At 44.3% G+C, this 23,321-nt stretch overlaps 1 protein-coding gene across 15 annotated transcripts in view; it reads left to right on the top strand.

Moving 5' to 3' along the window:
* The first annotated feature begins 5,265 nt into the window (after window positions 1-5,265).
* The window catches only part of fkbp6 (FKBP prolyl isomerase 6), a 92,762-nt gene continuing 74,706 nt past the window's right edge, over window positions 5,266-23,321 (top strand). For 2 of the 15 annotated variants that reach the window (XM_073053657.1, XM_073053655.1), the window contains exon 1: window positions 16,908-17,025. In XM_073053657.1, the coding sequence (XP_072909758.1) occupies window positions 16,986-17,025 (40 nt within the window). In that variant the 5' untranslated portion in view covers window positions 16,908-16,985. The other 13 variants (XR_012099923.1, XM_073053652.1, XM_073053650.1 and 10 more) reach the window with 11 other exon arrangements.

Genomic DNA, 23,321 nt, shown 5'->3' with positions numbered 1-23,321 from the left:
CAAATTCAGTGCTAAGATACTGTTCGATATCGAAACCAATCTCACAAACTCAGTGGCAAGATGTTGTTCAATATTGGAACCATCCTTGCAAATTCAGTGGTAAGATATTGTTTGATATTGGAAATAACAACAGAAAATGCTGTAAATACTCAGCAGGTCAGTCAGCATCTGTGGAGAACAACGAAGTTAATGTGTCAGGTCAATGACCTTTCATCAGAACAAGTGATGTGCAATGAAAGACCATCGACCAATAACATTCACTTTCTCTCTCCTGCTCCCTAACCGTCTCTGACTGTTAAAAGCAGGCTGGTGATAGGGTAAGACAAGATGAAGGAGAGTACCAAGTTAAACTTGACTAAGTAGTGGATCCACTTCAATAGGTCACGACTATTGCTGCCACCTTGTGTAGTAATAAATCCTTATTTCAAACATTTCACCAACCAAGGGCCTAACCAAGTGACCAAGGGCTTGTGTAACGTCTTTCCTGAAAACTGCCTGTGTTGTGCTGGTCCATCAAGCAAGTCATTCTGATGGCATTGTTCAAAAGGTGTTAATGTTAGTAACCCATTGTGAACATAATTGTCTTGTTCACTGGGATAAGGATCTTTTGTTCAGTAATTACTTTGGGAAATACTGCAGAACTGAGGCAATGGGAAACTCCTTGTCTGTAAACAAATTGACAATGCAGCATCTGTGGCCAAACCAAACCATGTGGTCATCAAGGCATCGGAGACAAGGTGGATATCAGAACCGTAGAGAGATACAGCATGAAGACTGTGACTTCATCCACCAACTTTGTGTCAACCATCATCACCCATTAATACATACCCACCTTCAACCCATTTTATTCTCCACAACGTCCCATCAACTCCCCCAGATTCCACCATGTGCCTACACATCGTCACCCATTAACATATACCCTACTCTAACCCATTTGATTCTCCCCAGCGTCCCATCAACTCCCCCAGATCCCACCATGTGCCCACACATCATCACCCATTAATATATACCCTACTCTAACCCATTTGATTCTCCCCAGCGTCCCATTGACTCCCCCAAGTACCTACAGTGGCCAGTGACCTTCCAAAGCACAGGTTGTCTGGGACGAGGGAGGAGGGCGCAATGCCTGAAAGGAAGATTCAGTCACAGGAAGGACATGCAAACAGACAGCAATGGAAACCGGGGTTGAAGCCAGGTCACTGGAGCAGTGAGCAAGCAGCTCCACGAGCTGGGCCGTTGTGATACGATGTCTGAAGCTGCTGTCTGCTTTATTGTTCAGCTGTTGGGTTAGCTATGCTCGGGTGGTACTAATCAACAATGGCATGGGATGCTGACATGATGAATCCAAAAGGTGATCTGGGTTCTTCAATCAACGTCAAGTGGACTCTGTGAAAGACCATTAACACAACGGCCATGGTTTGAGGATTGGGGAATAGGATGGAAGTTCTGCTTCTGGGCTGTATGAGAAAGAGAGAAAAGGAAGTTCAGACTGAAGACACCAGTACCTGTGTCTGAGAGGCTCCGGACGTTGGTCTGCAAGTTACTTGTCAACTATCATGTACGGTATTATAAGTAAAGAATTTTGTGCTTAACAAACTCTCAATAATTATACAGTTAATACTCTCAGATTATTGAGAGTATGCACCAATAATCATACAGTTGTCACAGTACAGACAATTGACATTGTTTGACTCAGGGAAGGGGGTGGAGGGGTCACGGTATACCCTGTAATCACAGTAGGCATTCTAATCACTCAGGCTGACAACTGTATGATTATTGGTCTCAGATTGAGATGTATCTTATTCCGGGAGCAACAATGGAAACATTAAGAACATTAATATTACTGGAGGTGATGTCTGATTCATCCTGGTGGATAATTCCTTTGTTCTCCAGCTTGTGCCTGATTCAGCAAAGGAGCTGTCACCTAGCCCTAGTGTAGCTGTTGGAAATTCACCTGTGTTATATGGTCAATAAACACTGATATCATTCCTATACACTCCCAGCTGCACTCTCTGTGTACTGGGGGGTCAAAATGCTGGGTAGCCCTGTGGTGATGAGGCAGATGTAAATCAATAAACACTGATATCATTCCTATACACTCCCAGCTGCACTCTCTGTGTACCTGGGGTCAAAACACTGGGTAGCCCTGTGGTGATGAGGCAGCTACAGTACATCTTTTCTAAAACACAGCGGAATAAATGGAATTTGTTCAAACTGAAAATGACCATGTAAATATTAAATCACACCTGGGCTGGTAGTGGTAGTAATTGTTGAGGATTATTTTAAGAAAAGAAAATCAAAGATTTTAAAGATTTATTTGGTAGAAGTTGAATCTAATCTGAAACTGTTATTCAAGAAAGATGAAAAGAAATTAATTATTAAAGGGATAACAAACTGATTGAAGGGAATTGTCAGGAGAAATCATGGTTAAGAACAACACGAGTTCAGTTTGCTTTCTACTGGAATTATAACGAGACTTGGGAAAATTTGTTCACTGTAGTATTTATAAAAGTTGCAAACACCTCTTAGAATGTAAAAATAGTGAAGTGGGTTCCGGATAAACAACTTTCTCACAGAGCCCAGTGGTTTACTCACCAGTCACATCCTTGAGTTGCATCGGAAGCGAGAATGGGCTGGAGAACTGTTGTCATTCGAAACCCTGTCTTTGCTGCAACACCGAGGGAAAACATTTCTCTTGGACGAAGCATTCCAGATCAGGAGCCTGAACAAAGATAGAATCACTTTAATCGCCAGGACTGATCACCCAAATTCCTTTCCATTCCCACAAGTAAGTTTATAAAATAGAGCTTGAAAGTATCAGATTATTTACTCTGGTCCAGGACAATTGATTACGTTAGTTAGTATTTATTTATTTGGAGATACAAATAGGTCTTTCTGGCCCTTGACCCCCCCCCCCTCCCCCAACTTAACCCTAGCCCACTCACTGAACAGTTTACAATGACCAATTAACCTACTAACCGGTACGTCCTTGGACTGTAGAATGAAACCGGAGCACCCGGAGGAAGCCCACACTTTCCACGGAGAGGACGTACAAACTCCTTAATGAGGTTGTCAGGACTGAGCTCCATGGCACCCCAGTAACAGATGATTCAGATTCAGTTTATTGTCATTTAGAAACCACAAATGCAATGCAGTTAAAAAATGGGACAACGTTCCCCCAGAATGATATCACAAAAGCATATGACAAAACAGACTACACCAGAAAATCCATGTAACGTTTGGCAATCCCCAATCCAGAGTCCAGAGAGGGTGCCGCGTATTAATATCGCGCTACCGTCTAGCGCGTTCCCCGGAAAGGAGCTCCAAATCCACCAGACAAAAACAAGACCAAAAACTAAAGCTACAACACACATAATTACAACATATAGCTACAACAGTGCAAACAATAGCATAATTGATAAAAAAAAAACAGACTATGGGCACAGTAAAAATAGTCCAAGATGTTAAAGGACTGTAAGTTCAAAAGAAATCACCACAGTTTCCACAAGTCCCCAGGGTCCCGACAGACTTGTCATCCCATGCTGGGGGCAGAAGGGAATACCCCCACTATGGACTTCCAAGGTGCCGCCCGACTCAGCCTCGCAGACGCAGCACACACCGAAAGTGACCCGAGTCCGTCGAACCTCTGAGCTGACGACCATCCCCTCTGGCACAGCTTCTCCAAGCACCATCCTCTGCCAAGCGTATTAAGACGGCCCCAGCAACAGCCATCGGCAACGCAACCCCAAGGACTGGGGGCCTCACAGCAGCAGCAGCAACGAAGAAAGTCTTCCTGGAATTTCCCGATGTTTCCACATCCGTTTTCAATCGATTATGATTGCGCACGGCAACCCACTTCACAAATAACAGATAATCAGTTCCGGAGTGGCCGCTGCAAGCTGCGTCACGCCACCATCTTGGATCTTGGATGGACAGCGATGTTGCTGGTGGCTGTTTCAACAGAATTGAGTTTGTTGTTGAAGGGTCCAGCGAGATACCACAAGTGATCATTTAAACATTAATGTTGAAATGTTCACAAAGTCCTCTTCGTACTCCATTGTAATGACTGGAAAGACACATTTGTGAAGTACAGTTGTATCATGAGTCGGTTTGAATTGATGGGCTCGTTTTATCCACTGATCCAACAGCTAATGCTTATTATCAGTTTGTTCCTTCAGGATGTTTGGTATTTGCAAATATGGAACTTAGAACAGTACAGCTCAGGAACAGGCCTTCAGCCCACAATAAACTAGTAATTAAATAACTAACCATCTCCTCAGCCCACATGGTGTCCATATCCCTTCACTCTTTGCACATGCGTGTGCCTGTCTAAGAGACACTCGCCTCTTAAAACCCTCATCATATCTGCAGCATATCCCAGACATCCACCACTCTCTGTCAAAATCTTACCCCACACATCTCCTTTGAAATTACCCCCTGCCTTCCACTGTTCGACATTCTGACCCTGGGAAAAGATACTGACTGCCTACTCCATCCACGTCTACCTTAATGCCTGCAACTATCTGTTGTCGTATTTCCTGCATAATAACTGGCATGAAGCTTGAAAGTACTTTACTGGCTGTTTGCATTTTGCCATGTCCACAGGTCATAAAGGCACCAAGTAAATACAACTTTCCCTTCCTTAAAGAATTGATTTCAGTGGAATCACCAGCTCACAGGCTGTGATAACTGAATAGAAAAATGTACAAAGTAATCCTTGGTAGAAGGTAAAGTCAATTGAAATTAAATTATATTAAATGCAATCATTTCTAAGGAGATAGAGGTCCAGGGGGTAGGGGTGTAGAAGTCCAGGGGGATGGGGGGGATGTGGAGGGTCCAGAGGGGTGGGAGGGTGTAGAGGGTCCGGGGGGGGGGGGTGTAGAGGTCTGTGGGGGGGGGTGTAGAGGTCTGTGGGGGGGGTGTAGAGATCCAGGTGTAGAAGTCCAGAGGGGTTTAGAGGATCCGGGGGTGGGGGTGGGGGCTCCGATGCGGGTGCCAGAGCCTCCAGGTCGCTCTGGACGAAGGGGTGTGAACCGTGCCCGGGATGGACCGGCCGTGTCTCTCTGACCCCGGGGGTCACGGGTCAGACCGGGCTAATGGCTTTTACAGTGAAGTTTGGCGGCGTCGCTCTGTCACTAAACATCACATTTACACTTCTCGGTTTGTGAACATAATAAAACGTTTCATTTGTATTTTTAAACTAAATCCCCAATGAACGGCAATTGGCGGTGCGGCAGGTGGTCACGTGGACGGGAGGGTCAGGGGTCAGTTTGTGAGGGGAAAGGAGTTTGTTTCCCTCAGGTGCCGCCGAGCGGAGGGAGGCTGTTTCCTCCGGGAGTGGCTGGTGGAGCATCTGCACGTCGTGTCGGAGCCGCTGGAGAGACTCCCGGGTGGGTGGAAGCAGAAACCCCGCATGGCCGGTGAGAAAGGGCCGCCCCTCACACCGTGTCCCTCTGATTCCCCCTCACTCACACCGTGTCCCTCTGCTCACTCGCCCCTCACTCACACCGTGTCCCTCTGCTCACTCGCCCCTCACTCACACCGTGTCCCTCTGATTCCCCCTCACTCACATAAACTCACGAGCAAGGGTCCACGAGAGTGGTGTAAAGCTGAAGCCTCCTTGAAAGCATTGTGGTGGGTGGTGAGAGTTGACGGGCTGGATGAAAGGCCTGGGAGCTGTTTGCCATCGTGTGCTCACCCTGTGAGAACTGGGAGCAGTCTGTTTCATGTTCCGTGCCATTCTATCATGGGTTAGCAAAGCCTCTAGTTTAGAAGAATGATTTTCTGTTCAACATTGTCTGTGATCATACTCATTGTACTGGGTCTTTAATCGGTAATCTGGAGGTGAAACTAACACGTATCTGGCTAGACACACCAGTTTGATGCTGAGACCCTGTTTGATAGGAGAGATGGGATGGGTGATGCTGGTGTCTCGCAGAGCATCTGCTTCTGCCTCCATTTCTTCTCTCTGTTTTTGTCTCAATTTAAAAAAAAGATATATATCTGACTGAGCCTTACAATTCTCCACAGTTTGGTATAAAAGTTTAGCCTAAGTCAGTGTGACACAAGAATGTGAGACTCCTTCAGCGTCTGGGTGAAGTTAGTTTGGTGACAGTAACTGGGGTAATATCTCATGCCTCACTTGGTAGGCTGTGTTTTTTAAAGAACTTTTTGCATTAAATATAAACATAACATTTTGTATTAAATATAAACATTCTGGCCTCTTAAATCTAGATTACCTGCTAGAAGCACATTTTGAGGGAGATTTTAGGTTGGGATTCATGCTTTGGGCACATAACTACAATTCTGACATGCACATTCCATCCAGATGGTGCCTAATGACCCTTGGGTCCCCCAACCTGTCCAATCACTGCCCCAACACAGTTTAACAGAACCATTTCCTGGTTTAAGACTGTAAGAGAAAAGAGCAGGAGTAGGCTCTTCAGCCCATTGAGTCTGCTCCGCCATTCATTCATGGGCTGATCCAATTCTTCCAGTCATCCCCACTCCCCTGCCTTCTCCCATACCCTTTGATGCCCTGGCTAATCAAGAACCTATCTATCTCTGCCTTAAATACACCCAATTGCTTGGCCTTCACAGCCTCTCATGGCAGCATATTCCACAGATTTACCACCCTCTGACTAAAGTAATTTCTCCGCATCTCTTCTAAATGGACGTCCTTCAATCCTAAAGTTATGCCTTCTTGCCCTAGACTCCCTTACCATGGGAAATAATTTTGTCACATCTAATCTTTAATTACCTTTTAACATTAGGAATGTTTCTCTGAGATCCCCCCCTCATTCTCCTGAACTCCAGGGAATACAGCCCAAAAACTGCCAGACGTTCCTCATACAGTAACCCTTTCATTCCTGGAATCATTCTCATGAATTTTTTCTGAACCCTCTCCAATGTCAGTATATCCTTTCTAAAATAAGGAGCCCAAAACTGCACACAATACTCCAAGTGTGGTCTCACAAGTGCCTTATAGAGCCTCATCATCACATCCCTGCTCTTATATTCTATACCTCTAGAAATGAATGCCAACGATGCATTTGCCGCCTTCACCACTGATTCAACCTGGAGGTTAACCTTTAGGATATGCTGCACAAGGACTCCCAAGTCCCTTTGCATCTCTGCATTTTGAATTCTCTCCCTATTTAAATAGTAGTCTGCTCATTTATTTCTTCCACCAAAGTGTATGACCATACACTTTCCAACATTGTATTTCATTTGCCACCTCTTTGCCCATTCCCCTAAACTATCTACATCTCTCTGCAGGCTCTCTGTTTCTCAACACTACCTGCTCCTCCACCTATCTTTATATCATCAGCAAATTTAGCCACAAATCCACTAATACCGTAGTCCAAATCGTTGACGTATATCGTAAAAAGCAGCAGTCCCAACACCGATCCCTGTGGAACTTCACTGGTAACGGGTAGCCAGCCAGAATAGGATCCCTTTATTCCCACTCTCTGTTTTCTGCCGATCAGCCAAAGCTCCACCCATACTAGTAACTCCCCTGTAATTCCATGGGCTCTTGTCTTGCTAAGCAGCCTTGTGTGCGGCACCTTGTCAAAGGCTTTCTAAAAGTCCAAGTACACCACATCTACTGCATCTCCTTTGTCTACCCTGCTTGTAAATTCCTCTAAAAATTGCAGTAGGTTAGTCAGGTAGAATTTTCCTTTCAAGAAATCATGCTGGCTTTGGCCTATCTTGTCATATGCCTCCAGGTATTTCATAATCTCATCCCTAACAATCGATTCCAATAATTTCCCAACCACTGATGTCAGGCTAACAGGTCTATAGTTTCCTTTCTGCTGCCTCCCACCCTTATTAAATAGCGGAGTAACATTTGCAATTTTCCAGTCATCCAGTACAATGCCAGAATCGATCTTTGACAGATCATTGTTAATGCCTCCGCTATCTCTCCAGCTACTTCCTTCAAAACCCAAAGGTGCATTCCATCAGGTCCAGGAGGTTTATTCACCCTCAGACCATTAAGCTTCCTGAGCACCTTCTCAATCGTAATTTTCACTTCCCTGACACTCTTGAATGTCCAGGAATGTCTTCCACTGTGAAGACTGATGCAAAATACGCATTCAGTTCTTCTGCCATCTCTGTGTCTCTCATTACAATATCTCCAACATCATTTTCTGTTGTTCCTATAACTACCCTTGACTCTCTTTTACCCTTTATATACTTAAAAAAGCTTTTAGTATCTTCTTTGATATTATTTGCCAGCTTCCTTTCATAATTCATCTTTTCCTCCCTAATGATCTTCTTAGTTTCCTTCTGCAAGTTTTTAAAAGCTTCCCAATCCTCTATCTTCCCACTAGCTTTGGCTTCCTTGTATGCACTCTCTTTTGCTTTTACTTTGGCTCTGACTTCACTTGTCAGCTACAGTAGTGTTACATACACATAACCCTGTATCAGTATCAGTAGCAATAAAACACACCTGGAGTCTAGTTTTCCTGTTAATAAATACTATTTTATTAGTAATTACATCATATAGTAACTTAAACCAGGTAAATCAAGTGTTAGCAGTGTTATGCATATATAAATGTGTAAATAAAGTTCTCAAACTTATTCAAGCTCAGGTGGCAAGAGTTGCAGTCTTACGATGATGTGATAAGAAAGTTCTGTTCAATTCAGTCCACAAAATTTGAAGTGAGAAAGAGATATTTGTAATCCAAACAAACAGGCGTCGTCGATCTTCCCGTTGTCCTCCGAATCCTCACATGAAATATCACCAGCAGTTGCTCATCACAAAGGGGACCATCTTCAAGGAAACCACTACCCAGGAAAGGGTCGACACACCGGTAGATTCCACAAGGTTACCGCAATCACACACAACGTGATAGCCACTTACCCAGTTCCACAACATGTAATAACTCCAACAGGGATTTACCACAGGGGTGCCTTCAGTGAACTACCACACCCAGACAAAGGGTAAACATACATGTGGCATTCACAAAGATTTTCCCTCGCTAGAGAACCCACTCCTGTGGATTAACTATGTGACAGTCACACTTTGGTATTCGAATGGAATCAAACTCACCCTTACCGGCTACTTAGAGAGAGAGTCCAAACAGTGATCTCTTTGTCACTAGGTTTCTTCTGTTTCAAAATTTCCTCTCCTTTCCTCTCTTCTCTGCAAACTTCTTCTAGTTGCAGCACTTGTGAGAGTCATTTATCAATACTCAGGATTGATCTCAACTTGCCCCTTTTGTGCTACTGGAAGTTTAAACCAGCGACCGACTTGCTGGTGTCTTCCATTGACCGAATCCATCTTGACTAACTGTGTGTCCTTGTATATTCAAAACAAGCCGCGAGAAACCATAAACATTCATTGTCCATCAAATAACTCCACCTCTGTCACCATAGTAACCAAGCAACTTTGCAGTCAGTAGAAATCCAACAGTGTCTAAAAGTCAGTCTCATTCTCTTAGCATTTTAAAGTGACAGTCCACAGAAAAAATGAACCCTGGGGGTATATAACAAGTGTCTTTCTTCCATTTGAAAATTTCTTCTTATTTGGAATATATCTGTCTTGCACTTCCCTCATTTTTCACAGAAACTCCAGTCAACTTTGGCCAGTTCCCCTCCCATACCATTGTAATTTCCTTTATTCCACTGAAATACTGACCCATTGGATTTTAATTTCTCCTCAAATTTCAAAGTAAACTCAGATCATATTGTGATCACTGTTCCCTAAGGGTTCGTTAACCTTAAGCTCTCTTATCACCTCTGGATCATTGTACAACACCCAACCTTAGTGGGCTCAACAACAAGCTGTTCTAAAAAGCCACCCCTTAGACATTCTACAAATTCTCTTTCTTGAGGTCCAGTACTGGCCTGGTTTTCCCAATCCACTTTCATGTTAAAATCCCCAAGGATTATCATGGCATTGTCCTTCTGACACACCTTTTCTATCTCCTGCTGTAATTTGTAATCCACATCCCAGCTGTTGTTTGGAGGCCTGTATACAACTGCCATTAGGGTCCTTTTACCCTTGTCATTTGTTAACGCAAGCCATAGAGACTCTACACCTTCCAATCCCACGTCATTCCTTTCTAATAATTTAATATTATTTCTTATACACAGGGCCACACCACCCCCCCCGCCTACTAACCTATCTTTCTGATACACCATGTATCCTTGGACATTCAGCTCCCAATGGCAGCCATCCTTTAGCCAAGTTTCAGAGATAGCCACAACGTCATACTTGCCAATCTGTAGCTGAATTTCAAGATCGTCCATTTTGGTCAATGTTTGCAATGTACTTGTATACTGGTGTTTAAATAAATTATATTTGTGATAATGAAATGTGATTGTGCTTGTTCACCAACAAAGGGCATTTAATCCTATTTTCATTTATTTTATTTGGAGATACAGTGCGGAATCGGCCCTTGCAGAATTTCAAACTGCACCACCCAGTGACCCCCTCCCCCCGCCAACCCAATTTAAGCCTAATCTAATCGTAGGACAATTTACAATGACCTACACAGTGCGTCTCTGAAATGTGGGAGGAAAGCAGAGAACCCAGAAAAATCCCCACGTTCCACGGGGAGGATGTAGAGACTCCGACAGAGAACACCAGGACTGAACACCAAACTCCAATGCCCCAGGCAGTAATAGTGTCACGCTAAATGCAAAGTACTGTGGTGCCCCAAGTATTACACATCATACTAATCAATATCAGCCCTCTGTAACCTTTTTAACTGTAAAATCAATTTCCAGTTACACTAATGTATACCTTTTTCTAGACAAAAGCTTACATTGCAGCATAATGATTGAAGCTTCCTTGGAGTGCGCGGCCGGTTAATAGAAATTCACAGAGGTGACCGTTGTGTCCGGCCCAGATTTCTGATCTGCTGTCGTGTACATTCAACCCCACCATGTACTACAAAGGGACTGTACAGAGGACAACAGAAGGAAGCCATGGCAACCTTTCTCACATTTTTCTTTGGTCAGTTATAAGGATTGTTTTAAGCTTCAGCTCCTTTACCTGGGCTGATGCATGGTTACGTGAACTACAGGCCCCAACAGCATGGAAACTTGCACATTGGTCCACCAAGTCCACTCCAACTTTCAACCACCTGTTTACATTAATCTCATTGTGCTCCTGCAATTCCCAACAACTCTTTGCCCACCCACCCCTGTGACAAAAGGATTGTCGCACTTACCTATGGACTAGGGACACTTTGCTGTGGCTAATGAATACCTTGATGTATCTGGGAAGAAAGATTATCTGAGAGGAGGCCAGTACACTCAGAGGAATCTCACATGGTCACGGAGAATGTGTGAAATCCACAGAAAGTACATCCAGGGTGAGGGTTAGATCCAGGTCACCCCAGCTGTGAGATAGAAGCTTGGACAGTTGTATCACTAATGGGTGTGGTGGGAGGGTCCCATGTGCCTGTCCAGTATTGCCACAAGTTTGGAAATAAATTATAGAAATCTTTTTTACCTTTCATTGTCCTGGTTACCTTAAGGTGGTTTGATTTGAGTTTTTAATTAAATTTTGGGCCTGTACTTACTGGAGTTTAGAAGAGTGAGAGGAAATCTCACTGAAATGTATCAAATATTGAACGGACTAAATAGTGGATGTAGAGAGGATGTTTCCCATTGTGGGTGAGTCTAGGACCAGAGGGCACAGCTTTAAAAGGAATTTCTTTATCTAGAGGGTGGTGAATCTGTGGAATTCGTTGCCAAGATGGCTGCGAAGACCAAGTCATTGAGCATATTTAAAGTGGAGGTTGATGGGTTCTTGATTAGTCCAGGTGTCAAAGGTTACGGGGAGCAGACAGGAGAATGGGGTTGAGAGAGATAATAAATCAGCCATGATGGAATGGCTAGCAGCCTCAATGGGCTGAATGGCCTAATTCAGCTCCTATGTCTTCTGGCTTTATGGAAAGGTGATTGAAAACCAAACTGCTTGAGATGTGAAATAAAGCAGAAGCACCACAGATGGATTCTAAAGGAGCTTAAGGCTTCAGGTGTTTTTGGATTGCCAACTTTGGTTTACTTTTCTGAGAACTTTAATAACGTGACCAACCTCCTCAATGTCCCTGTCAATCAAACCGTCTTGTATCCCTTCTTGAATGTTTTGTGAAGTAGAAATTTGACGTTAATATCCTCAGTGATTACTTCTGTGCATCCACCACTGCAGTGTCCCGGTGAATGGCGATTATTCCGTCATTGTGGACACCTCTGATACAAGCCTGAAGATTTGGAAGCTCCAGAGATGTAAATTGTAACTTGACTTGTATATCTCTGTGTATCTGTAGAGGGGCAGGAATGTTATCAAACATTACAGCGGGGTATGTGTGCAGAGGGTTGCATTCAGGTAAGTGCAAGGGGTTGCATTTTGGGAAGTGAGACAAGGGATAGGATGTACAGTGAATGGTCAGGCCCTGGGGAATGCTGTGGAACAGAAGGACCAAGGAGTTCAAGTACATAGTATGTTGAAAGCTGTGTCACAGATAGACGTGGTAGTAAAGAACGCGTCTGACATGCTGGTCTTCGTTAGTCAGGCTGTTGAATATCATACACAATGCTACAAGTTCTGCCCTTACTGAGGAAGCACTTGGAGTTTTGGGCATGATTTTCAAAGTTCAGAATACTTATATGTCACCATATACTGCTTTGAGTTCATTTTCTTTCAGACATTTACAGGAAAATAAAAATAAATACAATAAAATTTATGAAAAACTATACATAAGCAAAGATTGAACCAACCAATGTGCAGAAAAAGGCAAATCATGCAATTAATAAAGATGAAAAAATACAAACACGAATTGTAGAGTTCTTGAACGCGAGTCTGTAGATGTGGACAAGAGATTCTGCAAATGCTGGAAATCCAGAGCAACTTGCTCACAATGCTGGAGACAGTTCAGTGTTGAGCTGAGAGAAGTTATCCACACTGATTCCAGAGCCTGATGGTTGTAGGATAATAACTGTTCTTGAACCTGTTAGTGTTAAACCTCAGGCTCCTGTACCTCCTGTTCGATGGTAGTAGTGAGATTTTGGAAGTCCTGTTTTGAGAAGGTTGTCATTAAGCTGAAAAGAGTGCAGAGAAGATTTGAGGATGCTGCCAGAGCTCGAAGGCCTGCGTTATACAGAGAGGTTGGCTAGGCTAGGAATGTTTCTTGGAACAGAGGAGATTGAGCAGTGACTTTAGAGATGTATAAAATCACGAGGGGAGTGGATAGGTGGATGCATGGAGTCCTCTTCCCAGGGCACAAGTTGAAGGTGAGATGTGAAAGAGATTCACTGTCACACACATGATGGTGCATGTATGGAGTGAGCTGCCAATTGTGACAGGCACAATAACAACATTCAGAAGACATTTGGATAATTATATGGATAGGAAAAGCTTAGAGCGATTTGGGCCAAATGTGGGCAAATGGGACCAATTTGGTGGGGGCACCACTATTGACATGGGTGGTAGGGACTGTCTCCATACTGTGACTCTGATCTGCTCTACGTGGGTGGTAGGGACTGTCTCCACACCGTATACTCTGACCCTGACCCTGGCCTGCTGTACATGGATGGTAGGGACTGTCTCCACACCGCATACTCTGACCCTGACCCTGGCCTGCTGTACATGGGTGGTAGGGACTGTCTCCACACCGTATACTCTTACCCTGACCCTGGCCTGCTGTACGTGGGTGGTAGGGACTGTCTCCACACCATATACTCTGACCCTGATCTGCTGTACGTGGGTGGTAGGGACTGTCTCCACACCGTATACTCTGACCCTGACCCTGGCCTGCTGTACGTGGGTGGTAGGGACTGTCTCCACACCGTATACTCTGACCCTGACCCTGGCCTGCTGTACGTGGGTGGTAGGGACTGTCTCCACACCGTATACTCTGACCCTGACCCTGGCCTGCTCTACATGGGTGGTAGGGACTGTCTCCATACTGTGACTCTGACTTGCTCTACACTGATGTGTGTTTTTCCCTCTCTGGGAATTTTGAATCTGACACTGGTTGTGCTGCACCTTAACAGTTCCCACTTAAATGGAGTGGAGGTTTCGTACTGTTAACTAATGCAGCAGGTAAAACCCAACAGGAGGGGTAGGGGGAATAAAAGACTTGGGTGTTGGGAATCTAATTAAAACAGTCATTGACAGCACTAAATGTGGAGATTAAAATGGCTTTATTCTCATTTGCTGGATTAACATCACTTAATTATCAGGAACCGTTTCTAATGCACTATTTAATAGGTCAGTACGAGCTAATCAAATTTCCTTGGTTAAGGGAATATCTTGAATCCTACGGGAAATAAATGCTGATCTTTTCTTCATTGTTCAGCACCGGTAATTGATGCCAAATAGTGGCACTGAATGTGGAGTTAATGTCAATATCGAAGCTTCTTTACTCCAATTCAACGAGAGATTTCCAGCTAATCTCCTGTATTGACTGAAATTCAAATGTGGGCTATTGGACAAGGTTGCTTTTGGGAGGAATGCCTGAGAAATGTCTCTGCTGAATGCAGCCTTATCCGCTCGGGAAAAGCGATTTGGCTGTTAGAAATCAGGGCTGAGGTAAGCCGTACATCTTCAGCTAAAGTATAATAAGACCTTATTTATAAATAATGCATTTGCTTAATTTTTATCAACATGGTGCCAGCTTAGGTTATAATGTTTGAAAAGGCAGTGGCAAGATCTTAAACTGTAGAAAAAATATCTAAGACACTAAAAACAATTTAAAAAATCATGGATCTCTAAATGTGAAATAAAACACATCTGGTCAGACAGCATGTGTGGTGTGAAGAGCTGAGTTATTTTCCAGACTTTTGCACGCCCAAGGTCTGGAATGCAACTCAGGATGAATTCAGTAGATTGAAGATAACGGGGAGCTGGTTCCTCTGCTCCCGTATTACCAGCTTTTATGTGACAAGTCGTCTATAGTCTAGTACAAAGTAGGAAACCATTACAGTGAGCTCAGCTTCTATACTGCACTCTCTCTGGTCCAATGAAGACCTTTGCTGATAAACTGATGCATTGAATTCCTATCTACGACACTTAAACCTCTGTCTGTGATCATCATGTGAAGCTGTATGCAATGTGTAGTCTGTAGGTGGAGAGAGGGTGCAGAGGAGATTTATCAGGATGCTGCCTGGGTTGGAGAGCATGTCATGAGGAAAAGGCTGAAGCGAGCTAAGGCTTTTCTCTTTGAGCGAAGAAGGATGAAAGGTGACTTGTAGCGGTGTAGAAGATCAGAAACAGAATTGGGTTTAATATGACTGGCTTATGTTGTGAAATGGATTATCTTTATGGCAGTAGTACAGTGTGTGCGTACCCTTCGTATCTTCTTCACCTATAGCAAGTTGTTTCTCATCCTCCTTTGCCCCAAAGAGAGAAGCCCTCGCTCACTCAACCGTTCCTCATAACACATGTTCTCAAACCCAGCCAGCACCCTGTAAATCCCAACTGCACCCTCTCTAAAGCTTCCATATCTTTCCAGTAATGAGGCGACTAGAACTGTAACATGACCTTGCTGCTGAACTCAATCCCCTGACTATTGAAGGCCAACACACCATACACCTTCTTAACCACCCTATCAACATGCATGGCAATTTTGAGGGATCAATGGACTTGGACCCCAAGATCCCTCTGTTCTTCCAGTCTGCTAAGAATCTGCAGTTAAACTTGTACTCTACCGACAAAGCACAAAGAGCAGGTGTTCCAGATCGCCACTAGCCACAGATCTCCAGGCAGAATGTGCTCCATTTGCTGCCACCTTTTGCCTTCTGTGGGCAAGGCAATTCCGAATCCATGTAGCCAATTCCATGGATTCCATGCCTCGATAGCCTTCCATGGGAAAACTTGTCTTAACACTTCACTAAAATCCATATAGATCACATCTGCCACTCCACTTTCCATCAGTTTGTTCTGTCACTTCCTGGGAAAAGTCAGTCAGCCACTTAAGGCACAACCTGCCCCTAACAAAGCCAAGCTGATTGTCCCTAATGAGGACTGTGCTCTTCCAAATGTTCGTAAACCCCATTCCTAAGAATCCTCTCCATTAGTTTGCCCACCACTGACAGGACTCACTGGCCTGTAACTCCCTGGATTATCCCTATTACATTTCTTAAACAAAGAGCAGCATTTGTTCAACAATTGTAACAATCCTCTGTTACTCCTGTGACCAGTGAGGACACAAAGATCTCTATCAATCTCTTCCCTCACCAAGAGTCCTTCATTCTGCATTATTTTAGCAGTTTTTATGCTGCCCATTTTTTTTCAGTCAGTCAATGATGCTTCGTGGGGCTCGTCAGAGACCCCCGGACTGCTGGCTCAAACGTGCTTGTCTTTGAATCGAAGATGGAATTAATTTTGGTGAAGCTTCTGTCCCTTTACTGGATTTGTGAGGTTATTCTCTTTATTTCACCTAACTTGCTTTGTGATTTATTTGCCATCGTGCAGGTTAGAAGGAGCTTCCAGGTTTAGCATAAGTAATTATCCTGCCTTCTTGCATGTGTTACAAGCCAAAATTACACATGTTTGACACACTAAGGATTGTATACTTACACTGATTTACCATATGGGATAAAGTTGGCCCCTGAAATCTTTTCCTTTGCAATGGGTGAAAAGCTGAAAGGAATCCTGAGGTGTTTGAACAAGCAGGAGGATTTCCTTGTTGCCACGGAGATGGAAAGCGGTGCTTGACAGTGTGGGATGAGGTGCTTGACAGGTTACAGAGCCACAATGTCCAGCCGTAATGTAACAAGTGCATTTATGCAATCTGCAGTTGTCAGTTTGATTTTCTGAACTGGCGTGAATGGCTGAGATCTGACGAGAGAAAAGTGCAAGAGATCTGACTGCTGATGCCATGCTTTTCTCTTCCGGGGATACTGCAGTATTGCTCAATTTTTATCAGGTTGGCCAGTATTTGTAGTTATTGTAGAGAGTGGAGGCCTGGAGTGCATGAGAGTTATGTCGAGTGAACAAGTGAATCCTGTTGTGGTGCATCATGACAAACAGAAATCAGATTAACCCATGGAACCCCTCACGTATGAAATGTTATTCACTTTTTGACGGGTTCTGGCTGTCCGTTTTGGACTCGCTCGCTTTCAGAAGTCTCTCATTACCAGTTGTTTCACTCTGATCATTTACCTTTAAAGCTACTTTGAGCCAGACTACAAATGTTACAGCAGACATCCAATCATGTGGGGGTGTGAAGACCCTTGTGGTGAAAGCTGAATCGGCTGTTGGTGAGTCAAGGTGCCAGAATGTGGCCCAGAGCATTGACTGAAGGTGTGACGGGGCTCTCGGCACGCAGGAGGTGTGACGGGGCTCTCGGCATGCGGGAGGTGTGACGGGGTACTCGGCACGCGGGAGGTGTGACGGGGTACTCGGCACGCGGGAGGCGTGACCGGGGTTCTCGGCACGCGGGAGGCGTGACCGGGGGCGTGACGGGGGCACTCGGCACGCGGGGGGCGTGACGGGGGCTCTCGGCACGTGGGGGGCATGACGGGGGCACCCGGGACGCGGGGGGCGTGACGGGGGCACCCGGGACGTGGGGGGCGTGACGGGGGCACGCGGGAGGCGTGACGGGGTACTCGGCACGCGGGAGGTGTGCATACGAAGGTAATTGATCAAGATCTTCAATGTCTTGGTCTATGTATGAGGAATGGAGGCCATAATTGTGTACAGCTATGGTCTAAACATGTTGTACCCATCTCTTTTCAAGAGGATGTATGTTGACTACTTTCAGTTATTAAAGGACCGTTTGTTGTGCCTGTCAGTGGTAATGCTTCCAATCTCTCTGACAATCCATTGCAGTTAAGTGCCTCCTATGGCATGGATTGTAGACCCAAAGGCTACTTTTTGTGTGATATGTGCCCTCCCGTCATTACTGGATTCTTATAATGGTCCACAGTTCAAGCTGGTACAATTTCGCTCAAACGGAATCTGACATGCTGTAGTATCCCCATATCATTGTAGGAGTGAAGGGGAGGCAGAACATTCTGTCCTTTGAAGGAGACATGGAAGTGTCAGTCGTTGGATATAGGGTCCAAGTTATCCCTGAATTATTAACTGCCATTCTTTATAGATGGGACCAACTCCCCACTGCACCATTGACTATTCCTGGGTTATGAACATGTCTGACATTGCTGCAGTCTAGCTTGGAAGGAAGGGGAAGAACCAGTGAAGGAAAAGAAGAGCTGAAGCTGGTACAGGTCACAAGGTGATGGAGCAATGGCCTCTGACCACTAAGCCATGGAGGACTGTTGAGGTGACATTGTGAGAAGATTGCAGAAGTCCTTGGATTGTAGATGTCAAAATCTTTGTTGATCCATGCCTATCATATCAAAGAGTTGGTAATCAAGCAGGTGATGTGCAGGTTGTGTAATGGGATTGGTTCTGTGATGCAGCCACTCCTGGGCAGGGCTTGGGTCAGAAGGTAGCTGAAAACTAAGTTCAGGGTAAATTTATTATCTAGACAACCCTGAGATTCATTTTCTTGCAGGCATTCACAGTAAATACAAAGAAATGCCAATAGAATCAATGAAAATCCACACCCAAGCAAAGACGGATGAACAACCAATGTGCAAATGACAACAAATTATGCAAATACAAAAGGAAAAATAAAATAATAAAACAAATAATATTGAGGACATGAATTGCAGAGTCCTTGAAAGTGAGTCCAAAGGTTGTGGTATCAGTTCAGTGTTGGGGTGAGTGGAGTTATCCCCTCTGATTCAGGAGCCTGATGGTTGAAGTGTGAACCTGGTGTGTGAAACTTAAGGCTCCTGAACCTCCTTCCTGATGACAACAGCCAGAAGAGCATATGGCCTGGATGGTAGGGGCCTTTGGTGCTTTCTTGTGGCAGTGCGCCTTCTAGGTGTGATTGGTGGCCTTACTTGTGATGGGCAGGTGAGGTGATAAACAGCCTGTTGGAGGAGGTAATCCATCAGAATTAGGGGCATCTGCTTGGACACTAAAGGGAGAACAAGAACGTTTTAGTTGGGATCTCAGAGGTTTAAAAAAACTGATCATTTAAATTCATAGTTGAAAGTTGTGTTTGTATATAAATATCACTTCATAGTGTATGAAAAACGTTTGCAATTGTGTTTTAATTTTTAAAGTTGTGTACCATGTGTATGATTTGTTATATTTTGAAATAGCAGACATCACTGTTAGTAGGTGGTGACTATTTTTAGTAAGAAATCTTTCCTCTGTAGCTCTATCAGTATTACTTGTCTCACTGATCAGTGAAAGATCCCACAGGCATTACACTCAGCTCAATATCAAAATCCCAGTGTGGGTGTGAAGGCTTTAATTGACTCCTTATCCACAGACTTTTGTGGAGGCTCTTGATCTGTTATTGTGGTTGTCATCTCTAACCAATTAAATAATTGAGACCTTGTGATATTATTGTGGCATTTTATGCATTCCAGTACAGCTCAAGTCTCTTTATCCAAAATCTGAAAACCTCCAAAATCCAAATTCTTTTTAAGCACTGACCTGACGTCACAAATAGAAAATTCAACAAGGCGTTGGGAAGGTCCCCAGGTAATGCCCAGGTCTCTGTATCACAGACAGTTCTGAGCAGTGACCTCACACGTGTAATGAACTGAAGTTAATGACAAATAGAGAAACATTGTATAAAGGGAAAAATGAAGATCCTATAGTGGATATGTCAGCGTCAGAGTGAACACATTCCACTTAACGGTATGTTGTTTATGAAACTGGCACAGATCTACCATGATGAACTGAAAATGGAAGGTAATTGTAAATATTTATCAGGCCAGTTGTGGAAATTTAAGAAAAGGCACAGCATTAAATTTTGAAGAAAAAGTGTTCGCAAATCATGAGACAGCAGGTAAATTAATTTTTCTTTCCGTCCTCCCCTCTTCTTCTATGCCCCAATCTGGCCTGTCACCTCCCCCTGCTGCCCTTCCTCTTTCCTTTCCTCTTATAGTCCACTCATATCAATTCTTTCCTCTCCAGCTTTTACCTGCCTTCACCTACCACCCTTCTAACTATCCTTTTTCTCCTCTCCCCCCCCCCCCCCCCCCGCCACCCCAAACTTTTTATTCTGGTGTCTTCCCACTCCCTTTCCAGCCCTGAAGGAAGTCTCAACCTGAAACGTTGACTGTTTGTTCATCTCCATGGACGCTGCCTGACCTGTGCAAATCCTCCAGCATTTTGTGTGTGTTGCAGAGAAATTTGTTGATGAGTTTGTAAAGATGTCGCTGCTGAACACCAGAGCAAGTCTACAAAGCTGATTGTTTTTATACCTTCTGTAAAACACAAACACAGCGCACTGTAACCTTTTAATCAAAACACGGCATCGTAGGTGGAGACTGAAAGCCTGTGTTGTTTGTTTGTTGTCCAACAAAAGGTGACTGCTACCCTTAGAGATGTAAACCAGGAGAGCTAAGAATAATGGTGAAAACCTCCCCTGTGTGGCACTGTCTGGATGCCCTATTGATCAAATGTCTAGCAGGAAATTGATTGCTCTGCGACCTCCTTTACCTGACATCCCCTTTGTCTCCCCTTTTGGGAGCAGGCTATTAATACTTTCAGAAACCTCGGCTGTGACCTTGTCATTAAAAAGTGATCGATAAGGCCGAGCTCTTGAACATGGAGATGGTGGATTACCGGTGAACAATGACACTGAGTATTGACTGTTTCAGTGTGGAACCGTTTCTGGGTGGAAGTTGATTGCCATGGAGAATGACAGTGAAAGCACCGAGCTGCTGCATTGATATTTCAGTTTGGTTGGCATTTAGTTCATCGTCCTCATTGATTTTCTGCTGTAGACGACCGCTCTGATGTGTTTTGCTAGGAGCTATGGAAGAGTTGTCTTCAGCTGTTGGCAGGGTGTAGATCATAGAGTCATAGAACAATACAGCACAGAAACAGATCCTTCGGCCCATCTAGTCTGTGCTGAATCATTTAAACAGCCTACTCCCATCGACCTGCACCGGGACCATAGCCCACTACACCTCTACCATCCATGTACCTCTCCAAACTTCTCTAAAACGTTGAATCGAGCTTACATGTACCACTTGCACTGGCAGCTTGTTCCACACTCTTACGACTCAGTTGACTGACACACAGATGAACCATGAATGACTCTCCATGTCGCTCTTTAAATGTCCAGAGGTCAAATAGCAAACTAATATGATACAGAAGCGGCTGCTAAAGCCACAAAATGTGTCCCTTTTAAACAGGTCAACAGTTTCTCATTCTCCAGCTATACTCTTCCTCATTTTTAAGAACGTTGCCAGTTACTGTCGAAATTGAGATTTTAGTTTTATTTTTAGGTTCCGGATGTTGTTGGCATTCATTGTCTATCACCAATTGCCCTTGAAAAGGTGATGAAAAGCTGCAGTCTTGTGTTGGAGCTACTTTTGGAGAAGGAGTAGACCCAGTGACAATGAAGGGATAACAATACATTTCCGTGGCTGTGGTGGGCTACTTGGGGAAGAAACCAGTAGGTTGTGGTTATTGTGTTCCATTGCATCTGCTGCCCGTCACTCCCTCAATGATAGATATTGGCCTTGGCCGGTGTGGCGGGCGGCCTGGGCCGGTGTGGTCAGTGGACTGGGCCAGAGTGGCTGGTGGTCTGGGCCAGTGTGACTGGTATGGCCGGTGGTCTGGGACAGTGACTGTAATGCTTATTCTGTTGTCTGCCAGTGGTGGAGGGAGTGAATATTTGGGGTAGTTGACTGGGTGCCAGTCGAGTGGGCTGTTTGGTTATGTGTGGTGTTGGCCTGCCCAGGTGTTACTAGAGTTGCACTCATCCACTCATTCTGTGATGCTCCTGACTCGTGCCCTGGCAGATGTTGGAAGGGTTTTCAGGCGAGTCCCTTTTTGCAGCCGTGGCATTTATGTGGCTTGTCTAGTCGAGCTTCTAATCAATAGTGTTGATGGTGGGGCACTTGGTGTTGGCAGTACCATTGAATGCCAGAGATATGTTGCTCTAGTTTCTTTCTGGCACTGGCATGGTGCCAGTGTTCTGTCCCACTCGTAATATTGTCCAGGTATTTCACCAGGCTGAAAGTATGCTGGCTGGTTGGTGGTGGTTTATTATTGTCACATACAGTGAAAAGCCTGCTTTGCTTACTGTTCATACTGATCAAGTCCCACAGCTCATGTTTGTATGTTGTCCAGTGAAAGCAATGGTGACACAGAAATGAAACCAGCATTTGACTGAGTGTGGCATCGATAAGCTCTGCCAAATGGAAGTTGACATCGGGAAAAGTGATTACTCAGTCTGGTTGTTGACCAATTATTGCAACTCCAGGACATTGCTGCAGGAGTCCCTGGCCCAACCATCTTCAACGCTTCAAAGTCAGAAGTAAAAATTTTACTGAGGTTCACACAACTTTCAGTTCCACTCGCTGCTCCTCATCAAGGCCGTTGCTGCGGTTAACAGAACTGCATTCAGCCCCTGCTTTGGTCACTGGGCAGCTTTGCCTCATAATGACGTTGCTTTCATTAGATAACGGGAGCAGAGCATTGCGTTACAATTCGATGATGTCCACAGCAGAGGAAGAGAAGCTCAGAGGAGGGCTGAAATTGAATGTACCAGGAGTTTCATGTAGTTTGGATTAGGTTTTGGGAGCTGTGTGCTGGAAGGCAGAGTTTGGTAGATCAGCTACAGTACGTGGAAGGTTTTGTCCAAAGAACAGGGTGATCGATTGCTTCTGGGGTTACTGACGTTGTCTCTTGAAAGCTCCCTGTGCGCCCTTGAGAAGGGTTTTGGCCAATAACCTTGCATATTCATTTACTTTCCAATGAATGTTTAATGTATAAAAAGCAATAAGATGAAGAGCACATCCAGTGTCATTACCTGACAGGTCAGAAAGTGCTTTGTAACTTGGCTTTTAGATGAAGATTACCACTATAAAAATACCCTAAAGTAAAACATTGAAAGGTCGCTTTCAGTGAGAAATAAACCATTAAGCAGCAGTAATAAAGGAATCTACGTCAACAGACCTTGGGCCAGATTGGATTTTGATATTGAAATCCATTTTAAATACTGTGGTATATTAACATTTCCAGTGGTTTACATGTGGATGTGTTGGAGCAAGACTGAGATTGGAATTTGTAAATGGAAAACAATAGCAGGTTAAAATGGCGTTGGGGATGAAGAGAGGGGTAATATTGCCAGACTTTGAGATACTGAGTTTTTGTTAGTGGAGATGGGAATTTGATTTTAAAAGGACATAGCTTGTTTTTATTATATTTCAACCAATCAGTAAAGCAAACCTGCAATGACAAATTGCCAATGTTTGTGTGTTCATGTTTCTCTATAATAAAATATTTCACGGATCAGAGACTCCAGTAT

The sequence above is a fragment of the Hemitrygon akajei genome, chromosome 8, assembly GCF_048418815.1.
Source record: "Hemitrygon akajei chromosome 8, sHemAka1.3, whole genome shotgun sequence".
Lineage (NCBI taxonomy): Eukaryota > Metazoa > Chordata > Chondrichthyes > Myliobatiformes > Dasyatidae > Hemitrygon > Hemitrygon akajei.
This window is presented reverse-complemented; position numbering and strand designations above follow the sequence as displayed.